The 24,920-nt window shown below is 35.7% G+C and overlaps 1 protein-coding gene across 1 annotated transcript; it reads right to left on the reverse strand.

Annotated features, from left to right (window-relative positions):
• Positions 1–6,065: 6,065 nt before the first annotated feature.
• Positions 6,066–20,531, reverse strand: LOC130054916 (uncharacterized). The gene is made up of 6 exons (XM_056166018.1): positions 20,250–20,531; positions 19,174–19,307; positions 14,121–14,272; positions 10,498–10,668; positions 10,118–10,245; positions 6,066–6,164 (listed from the first exon to the last, which is right to left on the reverse strand). Exons 1-6 carry the CDS (start codon positions 20,529–20,531, stop codon positions 6,066–6,068), a joined length of 966 nt encoding a protein of 321 aa, XP_056021993.1.
• Positions 20,532–24,920: the final 4,389 nt, after the last annotated feature.

The raw sequence follows: 24,920 nt of genomic DNA on the forward strand, positions 1-24,920 counted from the left end.
TGCAATACGTAATTCACAATGTTAAATAGTTAATATGTACATTGGGTAAGAATTCTAAAACACGCAAAAACTATTCTGGTTTAATAGGCGTCGGAAAGGGGGGGGGGGGGCTAAATCAACAAAAAGTTTCTACTTCGTTGGGGGGTGGGGGGTGGTGTATTATGTCTATTATGTCTATCTTTGCAAAAAAAAAAAGGGGGGGGGGGGCTAAGCCCCTCCCTAGCCCCCCCCCCCCCCCCCCGGTTCCGACGCCTATGGGTTTTATATTTGTAAACAAAGTGAATCAGTTATCATTTACCAGCTGTTTTCATTAAATGACAGCCAACCTTGAATGTAACATATTTAAAGTTTTTATGTAATAGACCAGTCGGGCTATTTTTCCATAATTTTTACTAGACCAGTAGTCTGAGCCATGGCCTAGATTTGAATTTTACATTATTTCCACAAGCACTTGTTTCGTATCTGATCACCCCCTTCTTTTTCTCTCCACAAGATAGCTAACTCAATTTCAGACACCCCAATTTCAAAACTCCTATTTTTGTTAAAAATGTATCATTAATCAACATTACCGGGGGTATTTTGATATAGTTTAATTTGAGATACTTTTCTCGTGTCAAAAAAACTGTTCCAGTTGTCCTCTGTCAAGCCTCTTTATTGTAAACCACTCCTTTTGTCTGTTTAAAGCAGAGAAAGAAACATCTTTTTATTTCATAGTCTAGCTGTTAGAGGTTATTTATAAACCTTGTTGGCCACATATAGAGTCCTTGTACATATATGTAAATATACGCTTCCTAGACTCTAAATATTTAGAGGATGTAAAAGTACTCTTGCACTTATTTTTTTACTCAAAGCAAACACGAGAATAGAGGGGAAACAACTGAAAATCCCATGATACAGTTAATTACACTAAAAAAGAGTAACAATTCCATTTTAGTGTAACAATTGCCCTGTTGGGGAATTGTGTCCAACCTTTTAAACAATCGTAGTGATGAACCATCGGAATATTTTTTCATGATTGATTATCAGTATAATCGGACGCACTATAATTGATTAATAATCGATTAATTTCAAGTATTAAATTTGTTTATTATTGAATGAAGAATGAATTGGTAAAAAAATTTGGGGTGATTTCTGAAATGCATTTTTGATGTATTTTTTATCATTGGATTCATTTATCAAAGAACAAGGTACGGTTGTATACATAAAAAGGCCCAAAAAATTTCTCTCTATAAAATGTGTCTGGAATTAACCTTAATCAGCGTTTTAAGAAAATAAAATAAATGCCAGGTATACCATGTCTACAAAATCAGAATGATAGTCCTAAATGGATAGCATTATGACATCATGAATAAGACATTTCCCGCCTTTTTCTCAAAATAAGCCTGAAAACTGTCAAATGTCATACAAATTATTGCTCAGGAAAAGATGTGCGCATTTGTCGAGCAAAATGAAAATGATATATATTATGTATTATTTTGAGATGAAAAACATGCTTCAATATGAATTTGCTCGACGCATGCGCTGTATGTTTTCTAAAAGGAAAACCATCTGAATTTGTGGATATTTTCATTGAAAATAGTATTTTTGCAATTTTATGCCAACTTCAAGCTCTCGTCATATGACACAAATCATTTTGCTGATCAAACTGAGTGAACTTTGGGTTTACTAAACTATTCCTTAATTGAATGTCAGGATTTGAGCTCCAAGTGAAATAATCAATATTTTGGGCCAGATGACTGTAGAAACTGTACCTACTTCTTAATACTTATGAATTAGTTACATTCACAGAAAATAAACCAAGAGAGCATGAATATAAATTACTTTAAGTTATATTTTGATTAATCGATTATCAAAAATTTTAATAGATTATCTATAATCGGGAGCCATTTCGATTAGATAATCGAATTTTTCTATTAATCAGTACATCGTCGGAGAAGAAACTCTACTTATGATAAACAGAAGGAATGAAACTCATAGTAAAAATATGGTATGAATTTGCTTATCAAAATATCTTCCTTGCACAAAATAAAATAATTTACCTCGGACTTCGAAAGGTCGGGAAAATAATAGCTTCGAGGGAATGTCACATAAACTGGTCCTCCAATATGATTCTATAGTCTGTTTCCCAAAAGATTCGATGTAGCGCGCGCCCTCTGTCGTCATAATGGTAAAACAACGAACAAATGTTGAAATGCAGTAAACGAATGAGCAAATTCGAATGTCGAACTATCATCGGACGGATTACCAAAAAAATTACTGTAACTCGCAACTGCAATGTGCAAATGCTCAAATACGGATGACGAAGATCAATTTCAAATTTACATTGAATAAATAATCATTTAATAACTTTTAAAGTGATGACTTATAAACGATGCTGATTGGTTGAAAAATTCGTTTGATTTCTCTGTCAAATTTCGTTCGGAGTTTATCTGCACTAAGCACGCAGAACTACTTTTCTCTGGAATGCGTCTTCCCCGTTCTAATTTTAGCGCTATTTATAGAACGGTATTTTCCACACAAGCATTATATATAACGAAATGCATTTGTTTGATTTTTGTTTTTCATTGCTATCAAAAATTAGCACAACTAAAGATATGAATAAAATACAAATTAATTTAAAGAAACAACATACATAGGCGATGACGTGGCAGAATAGTCAATTTGATGACGTAGACCACTTACTGGTAGAAGTAGACAGATTACACGAGTTCCCGGTATGAATCGTCTGCTATACGAGATCGATAACATGACGGAGCAAGTGGCGACTTCTGATCTGGTAAATATCAATGAAATTGAAATGCGTTATATGGGGCTCAGTCAACGAATGCGTTTTGAACGTTTTCCTCGATATTGAAATGGAGTCGAATTGCATTCCACCGTTCCAACGACACAACCAGTGTTCAACGTCTCCTCCAACACGATGCAGCATAAATCCAGTCACCACTTGTTATCTTCCTTTATATTTAATTCAGCTTTTAACCATTGCACCTTTAATTTGGCGTATAATCCATTTAAATCTGCACAGTAAATGTTCCTGACCTGAACGCACAGCCATGCCGTTTTGTTTTTGTTTTCATTCTTGTCTATATGTATTCCTACACGCCATTTCAGAAACGTTAATTCAAGCCTTTTGATGAGAAACTATTTGTTTTTCTATCTTAAAAACATAATTAAATGATAAAAAATAAAACTTATAATTCTTTGTTTGATGCATGTATCAAACGAAACATTGGACGGAAAACTTTTTCATCAATGCGCTACGCGCATTGATGAAGTTTTCCGTCCAATGTTTCGTTTGATACATGCATCAAACAAAGAATTATAAGTTTCATTTCTTAAATGCATTCACTTGTTACGCATCTACACAGACATTACATTCCTTTACATCTTACGCCATTCAAATAACGAATATACCATTATGTACTACAAATGTCAAGATAACGATTAACATTTTTCTATTTTACATTGAACCAATGGCGCATTTAGTAACAACAAATACATAATTACAAAGATGGAATATTGAACTCTTTGGCTCTCCATAATTTTCTACTGCATTTGGATCTGAGTATGTGAAAGGATTGCCAGATCATCTGCACAATCTAGGTCGTCTAACTGTACACATGGTGTCCATTGTATTCCGCCGATACTGTTGTCTGTGGATGATTTCATTATCCAGTCTAGAACAGGAAGGGTGACAATAGATATTCTTGACAAACTCCAATTTTAACTTCAAATGCCTCCGTGAGTTATCCTCCGTGTATGACTGTGCATGCCAAGTATTCATAGGAATTATGGGTAATACAAATGTATTTGCAAGTTTACCATAATGTTGCAGAAGCTTCCATATCGTCTCCCTGTTAACATTGTAAAAGTATTTCTCGTAGTCTATAAAACTTACGTATAGGGAGGGATTCCATTCAGCGCATTTTTCAATAATGATACGTAGTGTTGCTCTCTGATTCGTACAAGATCTATTTTTACGAAAACCGGCATGTTGGTCACGTAGCTTGTTATCCACTTCTCGTTTTCACTGGAAACTTTGTGTTCAGTTTTCTCTTGTCATCGCGGCGACAATGTCGATACTAAGATTTCTTCAGAAGAAAAAAAAAACTTCCTGGGACATTATATTATTGTAAATGTGTTAAAGAAAGTGGCATATATCTGATGTATGCAATAAACAAACAAGTGACAGTGAGATGATTATGCCATCCGAGTATGGGAAGTTGTTATTATATTCTACATACAATCTTGAATAAATTACCGTCTTGTTTCTTCTACATTTACATGTATTTATTTTTTGTCAATCGCCAAAAAATATCAATCATGCTAATTAAAGGTGAATATCACGAAACAGTGATCAATCTCATAACTCGTACAAGGAATACAAAACAGAGAGTTGGGCAAATATGGACCCTTGGATCCCACCGTATAAGAGATGGGGTCACGTGCCCGGGAGGAGTCTCCTGTCGACCGGTTACAGCCGCCATAAGCCCTATGTCTTGATGAGAAGGATCGCATATGTTAACGAGAATAAGATAGGGCTCTTTATATCAGAGAGATAGCTTATTTTCTGAATAAATAGTAAAACAGTTTACTATACACATCACCCTCAATAGATCACATGTATCACATTATTGCAGTGAACTAGATGAGTACATTTGATTTACCAGGCACATACGTACATTGTATATTCACTTTTGAAGTAATTCTTGTTCATTTTGAAAACCCAAAATACTTGATATTTGGCCAGCCTTGTCCAATTTCACATCAACCTATCTTTTAAAACTGAATTATCAAATTCGATAGTCTTGCTACATTAATTATTGAAACATGCGACATAAATTCAATGAACATTAACTTTCAAAAGGGCTACATTATTTTAAATGTGAAACACAAAGTTTGCACATTGGGGATTAGAAATAATTGTCAGGAAGTTAATAATTCATGCAATCGACATTTATCGCTGATTCGACGTGTATGAAAGGCTTATTGCTTTAGATGGACTCTGATTTAATGAGATTATAACTAATCCATCACAAATATGTTATTCCATTTGTTCTTTTATGTATCAATATTTTACCTGACTTTTAAGCTTGTATCGCTATAAACACGGTGGTTGGTTTTATAGTGTTTAACATCTCTCTCGAGAATTGTTCACTCATATGGAGACGCTACCAATGCCCGTGAAGGGCTGCAAAATTAAACCTATGCTCGGAACTTATGACCTTTAAGCAGGGAGGGATCTTTATCGTGCCTCAGGGACTCTGTTTTTTCGGTCTTATCCAAAGGACCGTCCCATTTCGTCGTTTAAGGGTACTGAGGACCTATTCTAACCCGGATCCTCATGGGACTTTAAATCCGTAACGTTAAACTTGAAACGCGTGAAAATGGATTGACTTAGTGAGTAAATGTTGATTTCATCATTATATGCTAATAGGTTGGTGATAGTACTCATTTGGGTTAATCCGCACCCCCCCCCCCACCCCCCACCCACCCCCCCCCCCCCCCCCCCCACTATCACAGTACCAAACATGGGGATTTAGACACTGTGCACAATCAAGAACCCTATCTGCCGTTCTCAAAAATCTACCTCTCATATGGGGCCATCCACCTTCCCTCACAGCTACAGACCTTTTGCTGAACCCTGCATGTTTTCACCGGCATTTCTTGAGCAACTGACCACGTGTCTTTTCGATTGGTATTTAACCAGCAACAGGGCATTCATTCTCTTCTCTTCATCAAACTTTGACTGATTCCAGGAATTATGTTAGAAAAAAAAAACTTACTTGGTTTATGGGAACTACTTGTCTTTCATTCTTACAACAGAAGACACATAAACTGAGTATATATTATCACTTAACAAATAATTGGAGGAAATACTTCCTTTGGTCAACTCAATTTTATGGAGTTCGTTTCCCTTATAGTACAAGCATGCAGAGACCGCATAGGGAATTGTTAAGATAAAGTGAAAATGAAGATTTACATGATAAACAGTAACATAAGTAGAGTTCAGCTATTTCTTTAATCACGTGAGTGCTGATTCTTCATTTGTCACGATGGTGTGGTTAGCAAGTGGGTATGCTACAATTCTCCCATCTAACGTTAGGGTCGATTGTGTAGCACCAAGGTGTTGGTTCAGAATCCGGATTGCGGCAGTAATTTTCCTAAAAGAGTAGAAAAAATATAATGAAACAAATGGTTCTAATCCAATTTTAGAACATCCCGAGCAGCCTGTGAAAAGAATAATAAAGTAGACGTGATTTCTCGAAAAAATCTCAAATTCAAATTTGAGTTGTTTTTTTTTATTTGAGCCGTGAAATTTTGATTAAAATCACATGCTTAATTCCAAATTTCGACTGAAGTTTCTCTATCAAGAAATCCAGGCCAGAAATTATTCTTTTAAAATATTAGTTTTGATTTCAATAGTGCATTGTATTTCAATAATATGAATGGGCAAAACAGATCACATGACTCAGAAAAATTCTGTGCCAAAGTTTTCATTATTTGATCTTTTGATTGATCAGTTATTTTTAATTTGAACGAATTGTCGTTATGCTTGTATTTTAAGTTGATTAATTACTTATTGATTTACGCTGCATTGGTTAAGAGTTGAATCGTAGTTGGTGTTAGTGTAATTAACTGTGGATACGGGTTAAACTTCTTTGGTACGTTAGGCGTGGTACTTGTTCGGGTGATGGCTGGTAGGTATTACAGTATGTAGATTAAATCTGAATGCCGATATTTTAGAATTATGTCTCTGCTGGACGATCTTGGGATATCCAGATACCATGCTGAGTGTACTTGGATGTGGCTATGTATTCCTATACATACCTGTTTTTTTAGACTTCCCATGTTGAGTGTTCTTGAGATGCATGCCTTTGTGTTTTATAGCGGATTTGTGAGACAAGACCAAGTATGTTTGAAGAATGTTTTCTATGCGTAGTTATGACACAGCTCAGTGACCGATTTAGTAAGCTTTAGTTGAATTGCTGGAACGTGGTGGATTGATGTATGGTAGATCGTGCTTGATTGGTTGATGTTGATGTATGGTAGATCGTGCTTGATTGGTTGATGTTGATGATTGGTGGACGTGATTGATAGATGGAAAGTGGCGGGTGTGGGAACGTGAAACCAGGACGTTTAGAACATGGTGAACCAGGCGTTAGATTCCATCCAGATATGATTATATATAATTATATAAATTTCTTACTTCGGGTTCGGGTATTTCGGTTCGGGTCTATATAACTATTTCAAAATCTAATATACAATTATAATCAAAAACCTTTATTGTATTTTGTCACAATAATTACTCGGGGACGTGGACTGAGGTTTAGACTCGACATCCATGGTACTAGAAACAGCATTGTCACTTCTACTCGTTTCCATCCATGCTTTCAATGTTTTGTCATTGACAATGTTGATTCTGTGGCGTATTTCAATGCGTCTGTCATATCTTACATATACTGTCATTATTTACAGTTCTGTCCACAATACCATCATTTAATAATTAATCAAAATACCGCCATCTTTGAGGATTTTGACGACATTTCGTTTAAACGGATTTCTAATAATGATTCTATTTTAAAAACTAAACCCGAACCGAAATACGGAAAAATGGAACCGAACCCGAGTCGAACAACACGACCCGCAGTTTTCGAATATTTCGGGTACCTGTTGCAGCTTTAATATATATATATATATATATATATATATATATATATATATGTGTGTGTGTGTGTGTGTGTGTGTGTGTGTGTGTGTGTAAAAGCACAAAAACCCAACAACACCCTACTTTCTTAAAGTGTCGGATCTGAGAAGATACAAGGCCAGTAAAGAAATTTATAAAAGCACTGAAAAGGCCACGACACTGTTGGTTATTTAAAACTCAAATTTTCGACGCAACCCGCGTCTTTATCAAGAGACATATATTACATAAACAAATAACACGCAAAAACGACAAGTATCGATAAACTACATTGGTGACAAGAGTGATACACTATTGTACTGAGTGATAAAATTGGTGGTGGTTTCATTGTAAAGCGTGTTTACTGACTATGGTTTAGAGAGTTTGTACCATGGTCGGGTCGGAATGAAAATAAAATTATTCTTGAAAAATTACAGAAATCAGATAAATTTAGAGGGAAAACTTAAAAACAATGTGATTATGGAATAAAATGGTGGGAAGATAATGATATGGAGTGATTAAGTTCAAAATAATATTAGGTAGTCCGTACCATTGATGATTCGGATATGGTGAACAGCGAAAAATAATGATTGCCAGAAGAACACGATTAAACAACAAACAAAGTCAATCAAAGGACACTAATCTAGCATTAAAATCAACAATCGAATAGGTGAATGGGAGAGAAGTCTAAGGAAAAAGATTCAGTATTATTTTTCAAGGTAATATATTTTTCAATATTTATATATATATATATATATATATATATGCAAGGTGAAGATAACGAACAGTGATCAATCTCATAACTCCTACAAGCAATACAAAATAAATAGTTGGACAAACACGGACCCCTGGACACACCAGAGGTGGGATCAGGTGCCTAGGAGGAGTAAGCATCCCCTGTTGACCGGTCACACCCGCCGTGAACCCCATATCCTGATCAGGTAAACGGAGTTATCCGCAGTCAAATCAGTGTGCCAAGAACGGCTTAACAATCGGTATGAAACACGTCAGACAGCATTTAACCCAATGCGAGGTTGTATTGACGAACTAGATCGTTATAACGACCATAGACTTTGCGAAATGCTGACTTCTATATACATATATTAAGGCTGCAACAGGTACCCGAAATAACCGATCGATATATATATATATATATATATATATATATATATATATATACATACATACATACATATAAACATATATACATACATATATATATATATATATATATATATATATCGAATTTGAAGATAGTTTTAGATATGAGAGAAACATTCTCGAGAGGAACGTTAAAGAATATGCAATTAATCTATATTTTCCATTTGTATTGTATAATTTTCCATTTGCATTGTGTAATTTTTCATTTGTATAGTACATTTTCTATTTATAGTTTTTCATTTGTATAGTATTTTTTTCCCCATTTTTATGATTTAGTTTTCATTTCCATTGTAAATTTTTTCATTTGAAATGTCCGGGGGATTGTCTATTTTGATTTATTACGAAGGATTTCATTAGTCAACGTCAACATACAATTTTTCACTTATACTGAGACGTCACCAGCTGTAGGTGAAGTACCATTTAGACCCATCCTTAGCGCACAGTGCCATATCAAGAGGGGGCGGGGGTCTTTAATGTGCCAACACCTACAGCAACACGGGATCTCTGCTTTTAAGGCTATATCCGAAACTTGCCCGTGATTCTCACTTACCGCGCGTTTAGCGAAGTAATAACCACTACTTATGTTTGATACAGCCATAGCACAGACGAAGCTCGAACTCACGACCTCAGGGTTGGAAGTCAAATGATATATCACTGAGCTACCTGTTCCGTGTAGGACACGTAGCTGGCAATGGCGAATCCAGCGCCAGGCGCACCGCTCTCCACCCCCACAAATATGATATATTTCTTTATGAAAATGTCCAAACAGCATGTACAGCATATATATTTTATTTTGTCAGAGCTCAGTAGTTTCAGGGGACTTCACCTCTGTCCTCCAAGGCTCTGTTCTTGTCTCACTTAGGGGTCTCAAGACAGCCCCCAGACATCCAACCACTTATTGCATCATTTTGTTCAGAGAAGAAAATATAGAATGCAAATGAAAAATTATACAATATAAATGAAAATTTATACAATATAAATGAAAAATTATGCAATGCAAGTGGAAAAGGTCAATATTGCTACATTTGATATGCCATACAATATCTCAGGAGAGGGTTTAAAAATACATTTTCCTTTATCGCTCTTGAGGGAGTGCGGTGCAATTCTGAGAGGTTAAAGACCGAAGCGTTATCGAAGTGGGAAGGGGGACTAACTGGAATTCCTATTAGAATTGATCTGAAGATAGTGCTATGGATCAATACTGAAAATGAAATGACCTACAGGATTGTTAGGTCGGTTATGTGAGTGTGGACTGACAATAAAGTGACATACAGGATTGTTAGGATAGTTGTGTTGGTGTGGACTTTGTGAATTCCACCGCTGACATATTTTGCCGGTTTCTGTGATGTTCTTCGTCCCCGAGTAATTTTCCCCAGTTGGATCACTAGCCTCAATGCACACTGAAATTCAAATACACTGTAGTCTAAAGATTATCTAATTTCTATAGTTATATAGTATATGGCTGTTTTTTCATGGGTTAGACATTGTATCTCTCTCTCTCTCTCTCTCTCTCTCTCTCTCTCTATATATATATATATATATATATATGACATATCTACTTGTATATTGAGCACAAAATATTATGTAAATTGTGCACTGTTAAAATTCTTTCTTTGATTCTCAATTGTTTGCACGAAGAGTTAGATATTAACCTTGACATCTTGGAGTTTCCCAATGACCGTTAGCTAAACATGTGGTTTGATTCACTCTCTCTGGAACTGTTCCTACTGCGCACGCGTAGCCCCTGCTGCTTCCAACGTAGCTTTCTGACGTATTAGTGACGTAACTGGTAAGTTGTCCCGGTGGAGGTTCCCCTAAACACCCTTCCAAAAGAAAAACATGTACATGTATAGAAATCATAATTTGTTCTTTGATATGACACATGATCTGTACAATAAATTAGAGTTTGTGACAATATATTATAGTACGATTAATACGATACATTGGAATGTGTAAATATTTAAATGCTTAACACATTTTTAAAAATATTAGTCAATTAAACAGAAAATGGTCGCTGTGGCTGAATAAAAACAAATCCGCGCCATGGGATCAGTGTTAAATTTTCACTTTTATAAATGTCTATTTATTAGGCCACAAAGAGGTTGCAATGGACACTTGTCTTGTTGCACCCCCCTGTATATATATATATATATATATATATATATATATATTTCAAAATTAAGGATTATCTCCCTCATGCATAGCTCTTATCCTTGGACGAATTTGGCTCCACTTTTTTGGCACGCTGTTTTTGGCTATATTTAGCTCTAAAACTTCATAGTTATTTCGGATTTCAAACATATCGGTTGAGCATCACTGAGGAGACATTATTTGTCGAAATGCGCATCTGGTGCATTAAAATTGGTACCGTATAAGTTTTACGTATAGAACAAATGGCCTCTATGTATTAGGCTATGTATTGGTATATCAATATTAAAACATATTAATCTTCAGATATCACACTTAAGTAGATGAGAGACTTATACATTTTGATGGAAAGTACCCTTAAGTGTTAAGTTTTCCTGAAAACCTTAAGGATATGGGTATTTACATTAAACATATATTTGATTTAGGGCGCTAAACATGACAGGTATGAATTTTTGATCGTATATATTACATTTGTTTTACTGCAGGCCGGGACATTTCTTAATTATTTGATTCCATCTCTATCGAGATGATTGATATCAAAATATGTGAAATGTTTGATGCGATTTTACGAATCGTTTCATTTGTCGAGAGACACTCTTCACCTTATCCCTCAAATCTTTTAAATATTTTATCATTATCTTGTTTTTTTAGTTCACCGAATTTATAAATTTGTTCATCTGAGCCATTGATCAAGTGAATTTTTTTTCCGATCGATATTTGCCCATCATGGGTGTCATTGTCTGTATAAGCTAGTAGTTGGCAGTCGTGTGGTATAAGATAAAATCTTCTACAAAGATGATTCTATGGATTTACATGACCTATCTTTGAAGATGTCGTTGAGAAAGAGGAAATATGTAGGACAGAATATACCTCCTTGTGAAAATTTTCTTCTACCGACTGTATGTTCGGTTGACATGGACTAGAACATTCCAAATTTTAGATAATGCGAGATCCACTGGAATATACAGCCAGTGAAATCCCTATTCTATAGAATCCTCTGGAATACATCATTGTATAATTTGCCTTGCACGTTTTCCATGTCTATTCACACCACCAGTATATGCTGTTTGTCCTGGGCTATATATTATAGGTCACTTGGTACTCAGCTCAGAGGAATGGTGTTGATAGAAGTCTGCCTACTTTGGAATGATGTTTTTCTCCAGGTGCCAAACTAAACGCGAATTAATCATAAGCTCTAAGAGCTTGCAGCTACAGCTGGTGAAATTAATTGCGCGATAACTATCAGCCCTGACTTTGTCTTCGCCCTTGTGGTTAAGCCTTCTACGCTTATCGCCAGCTTTGTGGAACTCGCCCCGCCTTCAAGCTATTGCTCGATATAACAAAAAATGGTCTTTCCTTTGGTGCAAGGTGTTTTAGCATTTCGTTGGTGACTTTGTCAGGAACTGGAGTTGTTTGTCTCGTAAAGACATTACGCCTTCTTATCACTCTCAGTTCAGATAATCAGGATGGTCTTGGTCATTCTGATGATTCTTCATTTCATCAGAGACTGTTGTTTTCTGTCATCTGACATAGTGATGTATAGCTATTTTTAAAGCTGTTTGTTGCCTTTCTCCCTGTCTCCACCACCTTATCTCTTTCAATTACTTAATCTTGTCTTTTCGTTGTCAATGGTTTTGATACCTTTCCAGAGTTTATAGGCATCTCTCTCGAGGTTTATCTGTTCTGTTTTCTTCATCACACATTTTCTTGCAGCTTGGATATAGACATTTCTTTATTTGAAAGTGCAGGCTTGTGGTATTGTGTATGGTAGGTTTTCACCTCCTCTCTAGTCCTTGCTACTCCATCTTCACACTCTTCCATCTCTTTTGTCCAATATGTTCTGCAGTAATTGCAAGCGCCACATGACATTTCAACAGTCTCGATTGAAGTCAGCATTTCGCAAATTCTATGGTCGTTATAACGATCTAGTTCGTCAATACAACCTATCATTGGGTGCAAGGTGAAGATAACGAACAGTGATCAATCTCATAACTCCTACAAGCAATACAAAATGAATAGTTGGGCAAACACGGACCCCTGGACACACCAGAGGTGGGATCAGGTGCCTAGGAGGAGTAAGCATCCCCTGTTGACCTGTCACACCCGCCGTGAGCCCCATATCCTGATCAGGTAAACGGAGTTATCCGCAGTCAAAATCAGTGTGCCAAGAACGGCTTAACAATCGGTATGAAACACGTCAGACAGCATTTGACCCAATCCGAGATTGTATTGACGAACTAGATCGTTATAACGACCATAGAATTTGCGAAATGCTGACTTCAATCGAGACTGTTGAAATCCCTGTACCATCAACTTGTTTGTCAGTAGTTTACCTCGATTTAAAAACTGGCTATATCCAGAACAAGCTCTTGCATATCGAATCAGTTGAGATATATAAACACCATATGCAGGTGATAATGGAATATTGCTACACAAATATGGGAAGTTGACGATGGAGAAGCTGAAATCATCCCGTTTGTCATACAGTTGAGTTGTCAGTTTGCCGTTAATGTCTACTTTCAATAAAATATCTAAGTATGAAGCAGAAGTGGACGACTCTGTGGTGTCCTTTATTTCGAGCTCACAGGGATATATCAAATCGACATATGAATGAAAGCTATCATTGTTAATAGACAAAACGTCATGGGTCAAATGCTGTTTGACGTGTTTCATACCGATTGTTAAGTCGTTCTTTGCACACTGATTTTGACTGCGGATAACTCCATTTACCTGATAAGGGTATAGGGCTCACGGCGGGTGTGACCGGTCAACAGGGGATGCTTACTCCTCCTAGGCACCTGATCCCACCTCTGGTGTGTCGAGGGTTCCATGTTTACCCAACTATCTATTTTGTATTGCTTATAGGAGTTATGAGATTGATCGCTGTTCGTTATCTTCACCTTGCATGACATGATCTCTAATTCTGCTTTCAGGATAGCTTACTTGAAGTTGATTTTATTATAGTCCACTTTGTTGCTCGTAAGATATGTCTGCAAACATCTCTTAACTTTTCGTTTTGTAATTCCATACGGGAAAGTAATTGACACTGCTTGGTATGTACCGCAAATCTTCAAATTGATGACCAGTGTTTCGTATCTGTGGTCACAAGCCTGCCAACTAACTGTACCTTCCTGCTGGTGTTTGGGTAAGGTTTTCAGTGGTAAAGACAAGATCTTGGGTGGACATGGCGAGTAATTGGCGAGCAAAAGTTGATGGGTTTCTGGATCACTTAGCAGAATTAGATTTCTTTCTTTCTGCCAGTCATTCAGTTTGTTTCTTCTGCGGTAATTTTGAATTTAATGTTCTCACAAAAATAATGGATTTAACGTAGGTTTTCGTTTAAAAGCTAATTATACACCATTGAGTTCGAGTTCAGTGCATGGCGTTTACTTAGTAAATATAATATAAATCTGTGTTAATTCAACAAATTATTGATTGATATTAACAAAGTACTGGTCAATTCAATGTTTCCCATAGTGAAGTGGACCGAAAGCCACTGGCTAGTGAAAATGCTTTTTAATCCGATCGAGTTAAATTGTATGATTTGTATAAAGTGTAAGACTTATATTGCCTGATAAAAACACATACTACAAGAATTATGTTTTGGAAAGAATGGTTGTAACTTTTTGCAGTTAGGGTTGCTTTTACAGATGGCTCAAAATGCTGACAATTATAAGCAAGGTTCCTATTTAATATATACAACCTGCTCCTGAATTGATTAAAAGTTTCCAGTTTTTGGTGATTTTTTTTGTACATAAAAAATATATTTTTGGCCCAAAAATTATACTTTAGATACGGAATAATATTTCCATCTTTTTAGACATTAAAATTTACATTGTCATCGATGAATAATAGTGTTCAGAAGTATTATTTCACTCATTATGACTCAATGATGATAAATTTCCGATTTTTTGTGATTTTTTAAACGAAATCATACTTTCTACCCCAAAATCATGATTTGTGCAAAAATTTTGTAGTTCAAGTTTTCAGACATGAAAATATACATGATGAAGAATAAGATTTACTTTAAATGATTTGTGTTGCAATTTCTTTAATGTTACCTCATTTATCTGCTTAATTTTACTAGGCTAATATTTCTTTGGAAAGTACGGAATTAAAAATACGTTTTTTTTCTGTTTTGCTCCTTGTAGCGGTACAAATTGTCGTCAGGCACATATTGTCGTCTGCGTCGATATGTACATACCCTTACGGTACACATTGGTGTCCGTCGGCAAATATTGTCGCTGATGACAATATGTGCCAAGACGGGGGATATTTTTGCTTCGTGGTACATACAATATCGCCGGCCGCGATAGATGCGGAATGGGGGGGGGGGGATCAGATGTGACTAAGGGTATCTCTGTAGAGAAGATTTAGCTGTGGTTAGATGCTGAATTGTTTACTGAAAATAAATATTTGGAATATTTTTGCGATTACAATACCAATTTAATGGAGATCGTGGTCACTTTCTGTCAAGCTCATTAAATTATTACATGTTTTCCTGTTTCAAAACCTTCTGTTCATTTCATAGTTGTATTTTTTATGCGGAAATAGAATACAAGTAGACGTTCTTTTTGTATATTTGATAGAATAAAGATAAAATTTAGTTTAACATCTGTTTAATATGAAAATATCATTGCTTTAACAAACCACTATGTAGTGCCAGAAATATGCTTAATTCTTTTGTTTTACTTTTTAGTACCATTCATGTACCATAGAATCTCTCTCTCTCTCTCTCTCTCTCTCTCTCTCTCTCTCGTGCCAAAGTTTCTATCATAGCATCAAAGTTTTGATTTTCTACCTAACTAAATAGGCCTTTGTGATTAAAGTCCAGAATAAACGTGCTAACAAATCAATAAAGTCAACCACACAACGAAGATTAGTGAGAACAGCGGAGTACCAAGTAATTGGTCCTGCTAATGACTGCTTAAACACGTGATAAGGATCACGTACTGGTGTAGACACTAATTACTGTTTATACATGCACCGTTCCTCTTATATTGACATAATTGAATTTTAACCAGAAAAATGAGCTTACATAAGAAATATTACAACGAAAAACATACATCTTAGTAACCGAGTAGCAATTTTGGTATTCAATTAATTTTTGTCACTCAAAACCAGATCACTAGTACACGAGGTACAAAGAAACAAATATACATATAAGGAAAGGTTGCAGGTTAGGGTCACAGATATACAAGTATGTTTTGAAAAATAAATAAACATATAGTTAGGTGTAAGCACATTAGTTCAGGAGGAGCAGACAGTACTAAAACAGTCTTAACAAACTTTACCAATGGTTTTAAAAATACCACTTTGTTTGTATTCATTCACTCATTACACTTAATGATAATGTTGTGATTTTTGCAAAATCTTTTGTTAAAATATATTTTCTGTCGTTTGAAAAAAGTACATTCCATGACATAATGAAAGTCATCACTAATACTACTGCAATCAGACACGGTTATAATTTCTGTCCAGTACATAATCTTTTTCATTTTAACATTAATTGACAATGGATTTCTACAACTTTTCTCCATATACCATACAATTCGGGTTACTTGACTTAATATTCAGGATAAATTTTAATTTAAGGCGTAATTTCAATAGTGTCCAAATTCTCATGGCCCCAAATTTCACAAGATTAAAGGACAGTTGGGTTGATTATTGATTGATTGTTAAACGTCCCTCTCGAAAATTTTTAACTTATATGGAGACGTCACCATTGCCGGTGATGAATTTATCAAATAAGTCTAATTGACAAACAATTGGTAAATTGAAATACGCATCTTAAGTATTACACCATAAAGAGTTTTCGATGCTTGTTCTGTTAAATGTTTCTTTGCATGTCTGAAAATGTTGTACACAAATATATATATATGTTTCATTCCAATATGGATTTTTCTTATTGACAAAATAAATAAAACTTATTTATGACTCGAAACCTTTGGTCCATAGATGATTTTTCTGTTTACCGAATGGAAAGACGATGGACACCTTAGGAAATATCGGTGCCTATTTAATGCCGACTTGTTTATTTTCGTGACGATTTTATTTCAACCTCTATGCATTCCGGCACGGAATTTCCTAATTTACTTTTCTTTAAATCACAAAAACTAGATATTTTCTGTTAGTCCGTGGTCCAGAGATGGTTTATTCGTTAACCGAATAAAGATACAAGGAAATGGAAGGATTACTACCCGTCCTCCTTCAACGCCGTCTACTTCATTCCGTCTTCGATTTTTAAAACATATTTGGTCAAATAAATTTAAATAACTCGATATATTCTGGTAGCCCTTGCACCAGAGCTGTTACCTCATTTTACCCTATTAAAAATATTGTATATTTAGTGAAAGTTACTTTCCTACTCCATTCCATCCGTTAGTTTTACCTTAAAATGTCAGCTGAAATAAACAAATCCCCATGTCACTTTTTTCAATGTGTATGTCAATGCGAATTTTAAAAAGGATCAACCACTCAGAACAAAACCATTTTCAGATTTCATTTTAGAACAGAAGTAGAGGACAAACATGCAATGGTAAAAAGAGTCTTTAACAGTGTTCTTCATCCAGATGACCATGAGAAAGAAGGGAACAGGTTTTTGAAAAATAATACTTTGTAAATTCAATTGAAAAATAGGGAATTAGAAAATAAGCATCAAAAGTGGATATGCAATACATTAAGAATTATCCTGAATATACACACTTAGTTACGCCAAAATCAGAAAAGTAGAACCGATCTATCAAATTCTTCATATACATCTTCATTAAAAATAAATGAGTACCACGAATACGCAAGAATTAAAAAAAAAGATCGGTTTTATTTAGATGTAAATCTTATACGGTACCAATTTTGATGCACCAGATGCGCATTTCGACAAATAATGTCTCTTCAGTGATGCTCAACCGAAATAAGTTAAAATATAGATTTAACAAATTGGATTAGAATTTCATAGAGCGACATCTATAAGGAGTTGAGTTCGGCGGGGCTGTCAATTAAGTCAAAACAATACGAGAAACAGAATTCAAACAGCATGCTCCTTATGTGATGGGAACTCTAGTTCTGAACCAAGAACATTTTACCAAGCTTTTATTTTTTTTGGCGTTAAAAATTGAAATATGTGATTGGGGCACAACTATTTTATCAAGAAAGCATAGAAAATAATATTTTGTGTAAAGATTTATGATAAATTCAAGTGTCCTGACTTAAAATCAAGGTGATTTGGATAATTCAAGATTACTGGTTATATTAAGGTCACAGTTTTATTGTGGAGGGATATAATAAATAGCCACCGCAAAGTTCGACTACGATCCGACAGTTGTGTCCCTGACCTTGCATAGATTCCAATAAGTTAGTCAAAGTCTGGTTAACTAGTACATTTATTTCAAATTTTAGTATCAGGCCATCATTTTTTAAATTAAAGAAACAGTTGCATCTCGTATTTGGAATGTACAAAGGTTGCTTATGACCAGGGAGTGCGTAACAGTGTTATGACTCAACTTTGTTTTTTGCATAGACTGATGAAATATTATTATACAATTATTGCTGTTTTTGAGGTCAATACGATGATTTAGACACCTGAGGAGTACAATATTCACCGAGCCCGAAGGGCGAGGTGAATATTGTAGTTCGAAGGTGGCTAAATCATGGTATTGACCTAAAAAACCCAGCGATAATTATTTTATTATATGATTAAATGATTAAAAACCCTTCAAGATTGTTCTTTGCTTTAATTGTAAGTTTCTTAGCCGAACCCAGTGAGAAACGCGGAATTTCATTTGACGGCAAAAATAAGTATAATCGATCGCGTCAAATTGGAAGTTCCCGACCTATTTTTGGTCCAATGTTGAAAAAATAATTCCTTATGTTCACCTGAAGGTCACGTGCAGGTAAACATAACGTAGTATGGTTTATTCAATCATATAACAATAGCAATTGTCCTGGCCATAATTTTGCAATGGAGAAACAATTATTATAGAAGATATTGTAACAGAATCATGCTGAGGATCGAATCTAGGACTTATGGCACGGTAATCCTGTTCTCTACCGACCAAGCTATAGGTTTAACCCACTGATTGAGGTAAAGGGTTAGCCCATTAGTCAGAGGTACTAAGAAGGTCACATATATCTAACACTACCACTAAATGAACATCCATTTTATCCTAGAATTCCAAAGATACTCTTTAGCCACGTCTTGGAGTTTATACATACGTGCTACAATGCATGTTGATTTCTTTCCTCCAGAGTGAGCGATGCACATCTGCCCTGGCAGACATGTTACAGTACTGCAAGCCCCTGTCAACGATATTATGTCCTAAAGAAAGAGAAGGAAAAATCATTGCATGTTCAACATTTGTTACGGAAGTGTATCACTGTTATCATTTACTGTCGTATAAGATATGAGGTCGCTAGCGCGAAATAGTATATTGCACGTATGGCATAGTGAGTCCCACGTCTGACATAATATATAATATGTATGTCATACGCAAGATATACTTAGTCGTACATACGGGATATATCAGATGTACAAGAGAATTAATTATACACTACCAGGGTCTCTACGTAATATCTTTGTACATGGACGCGGATTTATCACGCAGGCGGAAAACAGTTAAATTATTTACAATGTATAAAGTCTCTAAGGAGGAAATTTTCGAGTATTTTGGTGACATATTTCCTCGATAGCTTCATCACTACGGCAAATGAAAGTATAATACTTATTCTTTCCGATCCATATGTACTTGCAATACGATATGTTATTACACCGTGAGCATTCACAGGCATGCATGCACTACAAGAAAACTAATTTGTCCGCAACAATTTGCCAAGGTAATTTAAGGAGTTTTAAACAAGTTTTTTCTTTATGATTGAAGTTTTCAAATTCCTCATTCGTTTTGATAATGAAATATGGTATAATAATACCCTATAATTGAAAACAGTCATACATGTAATGGGAAAAATAGTAGTAAAGTAAGTTTTCAGACGTAAAGTGACTGTCGTTAAGCCCATTCCGGATTTAGAGGGGGTTACCAGGTTTGCAAACCCCACTTTTATTGGAATATTTACCATCAAAATAAGCTATTTTGTTGCAGTTGAAGGCGGTTTGGGCGAGTCTAAGGTGCTAATATTCTTGTTTTGACTCTTTGACTTCTGGCACAACTTAATAATACAAATACATGTATTACTGTACAATACATTTAGTGCGAACATTAAATCATTTAGTATGGGAAATGATTGATAATAAGTAAAAATATACTTGTGGTATTGACTGTCGAGGGATGTAGATAAAATCCTCCGCTTCAGGACTGTTCTCTGTCACAGTGGTAGTGTGAGACTCTTGTTGAGAATTTAACTCACATAAAAGACGATTTCTGCTAAAATTGATGGAGAGGCAATCCGTATGGACAAAACATAATTTTAGGCATTGTTTCTGGCCGATAGGATTGGTACTTTTGAAATTAAATCCAAGCAATCGGCGACCCGACTTCACTGATATAATAGAGATGAAGGAAATAAAAATTGTCACTTTTGAATACATGCCTTTGAAAAAACCTGGAATCTAAGATACCCGAAATCTATCTAACGTCCAACTTGTTCTCCTATATATAGATGGAGTGACGGTTACTAAAATATTCAAAGATAGAAGAATTTTTATTGATTCATGTCCCAGACGTTTTAATTTTGAGATTTCCGGTGCTTGATTTGAATTTTAAAATATACATGAAGTCAATCATTAATAATGAAACGGTGACTGCTATTCTGTTATCATAATTGGGAGATCAATTCCAAGCGACATGAATTAACATACCCACCGTTGACCTAAATCAGATTTACAGAATCTGTAGCATAATTCATTGTATCATTGCATAATTGTTATACCATATAATTCCTTAAAAATTGACAATTTTCTTCTTGAATTGTTTCATTAATTAAAAGAAATATTAGAGACATCGTGTAACAAAGGGACCTTCTGTAAGTCTTTAAATTCGGAAGTGCAAGTTTCATACCAAAAGTGCAAATGGCATTATGGAGCTCATTTCGATTCCACTTCCTGCAATCTGTGACTGTGATCTTAACCTTTAACCTACAAATCTAGAAAATGATGAATCATCTTTCAATCTCGAGACTTCATATGAAGCAGAATTTATTTAAAAACTTCTACGTGAGAAGAAAAAATCTCTTGCTGTGGCTTTCAAATCGACATTTAGATATATCAACGACGTTTTGTTTATCAACAATGATAACTTTCATTCATATGTCGATTCCATATCCCGGCACGAATTGTGCTCCTTTCTTAGCTGACCTGTTTTTATATTCATATGAAGCAGAATTTATTCAAAAACTTCTACGTGAGAAGAAAAAATCTCTCGCTGTGACCTTCAATTCGACTTTTAGATATATCGATGACGTTTTGTCTATTAACAATGATATAATAGCTTTCATTCATATGTCGATTTGATATATCCCTGTGAGCTCGAAATAAAGGACACCACAGAGTCGTCCACTTCTGCTTCATACTTAGATATTTTATTGAAAGTAGACATTAACGGCAAACTGACAACTTAACTGTATGACAAACGGGATGATTTCAGTTTCTCCATCGTCAACTTCCCACATTTATGTAGCAATATTCCATTATCACCTGCATATGGTGTTTATATATCTCAACTGATTCGATATGCAAGAGCTTGTTCTGGGTATAGTCAGTTTTAAAATCGAGGTAAGCTACTGACAAACAAGTTGATGGTACAGGGATTTCAACAGTCTCGATTGAAGTCAGCATTTCGCAAATTCTATGGTCGTTATAACGATCTAGTTCGTCAATATAACCTCGCATTGGGTCAAATGCTGTCTGACGTGTTTCATACCGATTGTTAAGCTGTTCTCGGCACACTGATTTTGACTGCGGATAACTCCGTTTACCTGATCAGGATATGGGGCTCACGGCGGGTGTGACCGGTCAACAGGAGATGCTTACTCCTCCTAGGCACCTGATCCCACCTCTAGTGTGTCCAGGGGTCCGTGTTTGCCCAACTATTCATTTTGTATTGCTTGTAGGAGTTATGAGATTGATCACTGTTCGTTATCTTCACCTTGCATGGTACAGGGGTTTCAACAGCCTCGATTAAAGTCGGCATTTCGCAAATTCTATGGTCGATATAACGATCTAGTTCGTCAATACAACCTATCATTGGGTCAAATGCTGTCTGATGTGTTTTATACCAATTGTTAGACTGTTCTTGGCACATTGATTTGGACTACAAATAACTCCGTTTACCTGATCAGGATATAGGGCTCACGGCGGGTGTGACCGGTCAACAGGGGATGCTTACTCTTCCTAGGCACCTGATCCCCCCTCTGGTATGTCCAGGGGTCCGTGTTTGCCTAACCATCTATTTTGTATTGCTTATCAGGGTTATAAGATTGATCACTGTTCGTTATCTTCACCTTTCACGAAGTTTCAATTCAAAATTTACACTCTACCGATCAGTATGAATGGCTTCACTCCAATTGTTTATTGGATTTTTAAGAAAGGTTCATATGATTTTTTTTTTTACCAATGGACTTGTATATTTCACATTCAAAACGTATGATTTTTAGCACTTTACACGGCCATTCCGCACGATAAATTAAATACTACGCTTTTTGACATCGTAGACAGTTGCTTTCTCAACAAAAATTGGAAAGGAAGTATTCGTATCTAGTGATCAGTCATCCAAAAATTTACTTTATTGAACACCACTCTGATTCCACGCACAAGTACTATGAATTTGAAATCAGTTCCTTATCGAGAATATCTTTGTAGTCTTTATTGATCTGGTTTTCGAACAGTCTGTTGAAATTTCCATGGGCATGAATTGTGCTCATTTGTTAGCTGACCTGTTTTTCTATTCTGATGAAGTAGAGTTTATTCAAAGGCTTCTACATGAGAAGAAAAATCTTTTGCTGTGAACTTCAACTAAACATTTAGATATAGTGACGACGGTTTATCTATTAACAATAATCATTTTCATTCATATGTCGATTCGATATATCCCTGTGAACTCGAGATAAAATACATCACAAAGTCCTCCATATCTGCTTTGTACTTAAACATTTTATTGAAAGTGGATAGTAATGGCAAACTAACACCTTACCTAAATGAAAAACGGGATGATTTCAGCTTCTTCATCGTCAACTTCCCATTTTTATGTAGCAACATGCCATTATCACCAGCATATGGTGTTTATATCTCTGAACTGATTCGATATGCAAGGGCTTGTTCTGTGTATAATTAGTGTTTGAATTAAAACAAGCTACTGACAAACAAGTTGTTCTTACAAGGATTTCAACAGTCTCCTTTGGAGTCAGCATTTCCCAAATTCTTTGGTCATTGTAGATATAGTGATCTGGTTTGCAAGTGTAGCCTATTGTTGGAGCAGGTGCTGTCTGGCGTGTTTCATGCCGGTTGTAGTATCGTTCTTTTCACACATATTTTGACTACGGATTACCCTGTTTGCCTGAATGGTACATGGAGCTTGTGGCAGGTGTGACCAGTTGACAGGGAATGTTATCTTCAGGAAAACATACCAAGTCTTATGGAATCTTAAACACACATTTGACATTCTTCTGTAGATGTCAGACAGCCAGATTAGTAATGTATATAAATCTCACATAATGCTGTCTGACGTGTTGGGCCGTTCTTGGCACACTGATTTTGACTGCGGGTATCTCCGTTTACCTGATCAGGATATAGGACGCACGGCAGGTGTGACCAGTCGACAGGGGATGCTTGCTCCTCCAAGGCACCTGGTGTGTCCAGGGGTCTGTGTTTGCCCAAATATCTATTTTGTATTGCTTATAGGAGTTATATGATTGATCACTGTTCGTTATATTCACCTTTCATAAGGGTTACAATTGTGTACATCGTCGGATACCCACAAATGATCTCGTCTTTTACTCAGACGAGATCAGCCGTGGGTATCCGACGATGAATTGTCTAAGGCTATTAGTTAAATTCCGTTATTTTATTTTGATACAAACGTAACAAAACATGTTTAAAGGGACTGATTCACAATTTTCCTCGAAATTGTTTTTCACTTTAAATGATCAAAATCTACAGTCTGCTATGTTTAGAAGGTTTCACCAAAAAAAAGGTTATTCATCATGACAGAAGTTCATTATTGAGAGTTTATTATTTGTTTTGAAAAGAAAGATGGAGGTGTGTTATTGTTTACGGGATTTTTGAAATAAATGGATACTGGTCCAAGTTTATTATATTCATCATATCTCAAGTATACTTTAGGTAAAATGTGCATTTAAAAGTTAAAATTTGTGATTGTACAAAATGAAGATGCTTTAAATTACAAAATTCATGTTTCACTGATTTGTTTGTTTACATAAAAAAGACTCGAGTCTCTGTTTACATAAAACAGAATCAAAGCTAAATTATTGCTCTTATCCTTGCATTCAGACGGTTCAAATTTTGGTTGTCAGCATTAAATGAGCTTACAGGATGCTACAAGCTGGTGCATGTTTGGGGCTAATGTCCAACATGATAAGCTACAACCATGTAGCACTGCAGGAGACTGGATGAGAAGGGCAGGTCTCGCTTACCTCCTTAGAACGCTGGCATCCGTTCGGATCTGGGCACTGAAAGTTTCACTCGGTCCCCCCGTTTACCCCCTACAAGTTAAGTTAAACTGGCACACTGGGCGGCTCCCCAGTTACCCCACAAAATTTCACATGCGGTCGAGCATTGTCTATTTTTTGTATATCCCGAATGTACAATTTCTGTATATATTAATAAATTGTAAATCTCTACATGCTTGTGTCTTTATGCATTGTGTCTTTAGTCATGGCCATTTCCATTACAAGCCAGTATGCAATTCAATGTGGCCTTTTGGATTTTTTTACGAAGATGGATTCTTTAATTGATTGAATTTTA

The sequence above is a fragment of the Ostrea edulis genome, chromosome 5, assembly GCF_947568905.1.
Source record: "Ostrea edulis chromosome 5, xbOstEdul1.1, whole genome shotgun sequence".
Lineage (NCBI taxonomy): Eukaryota > Metazoa > Mollusca > Bivalvia > Ostreida > Ostreidae > Ostrea > Ostrea edulis.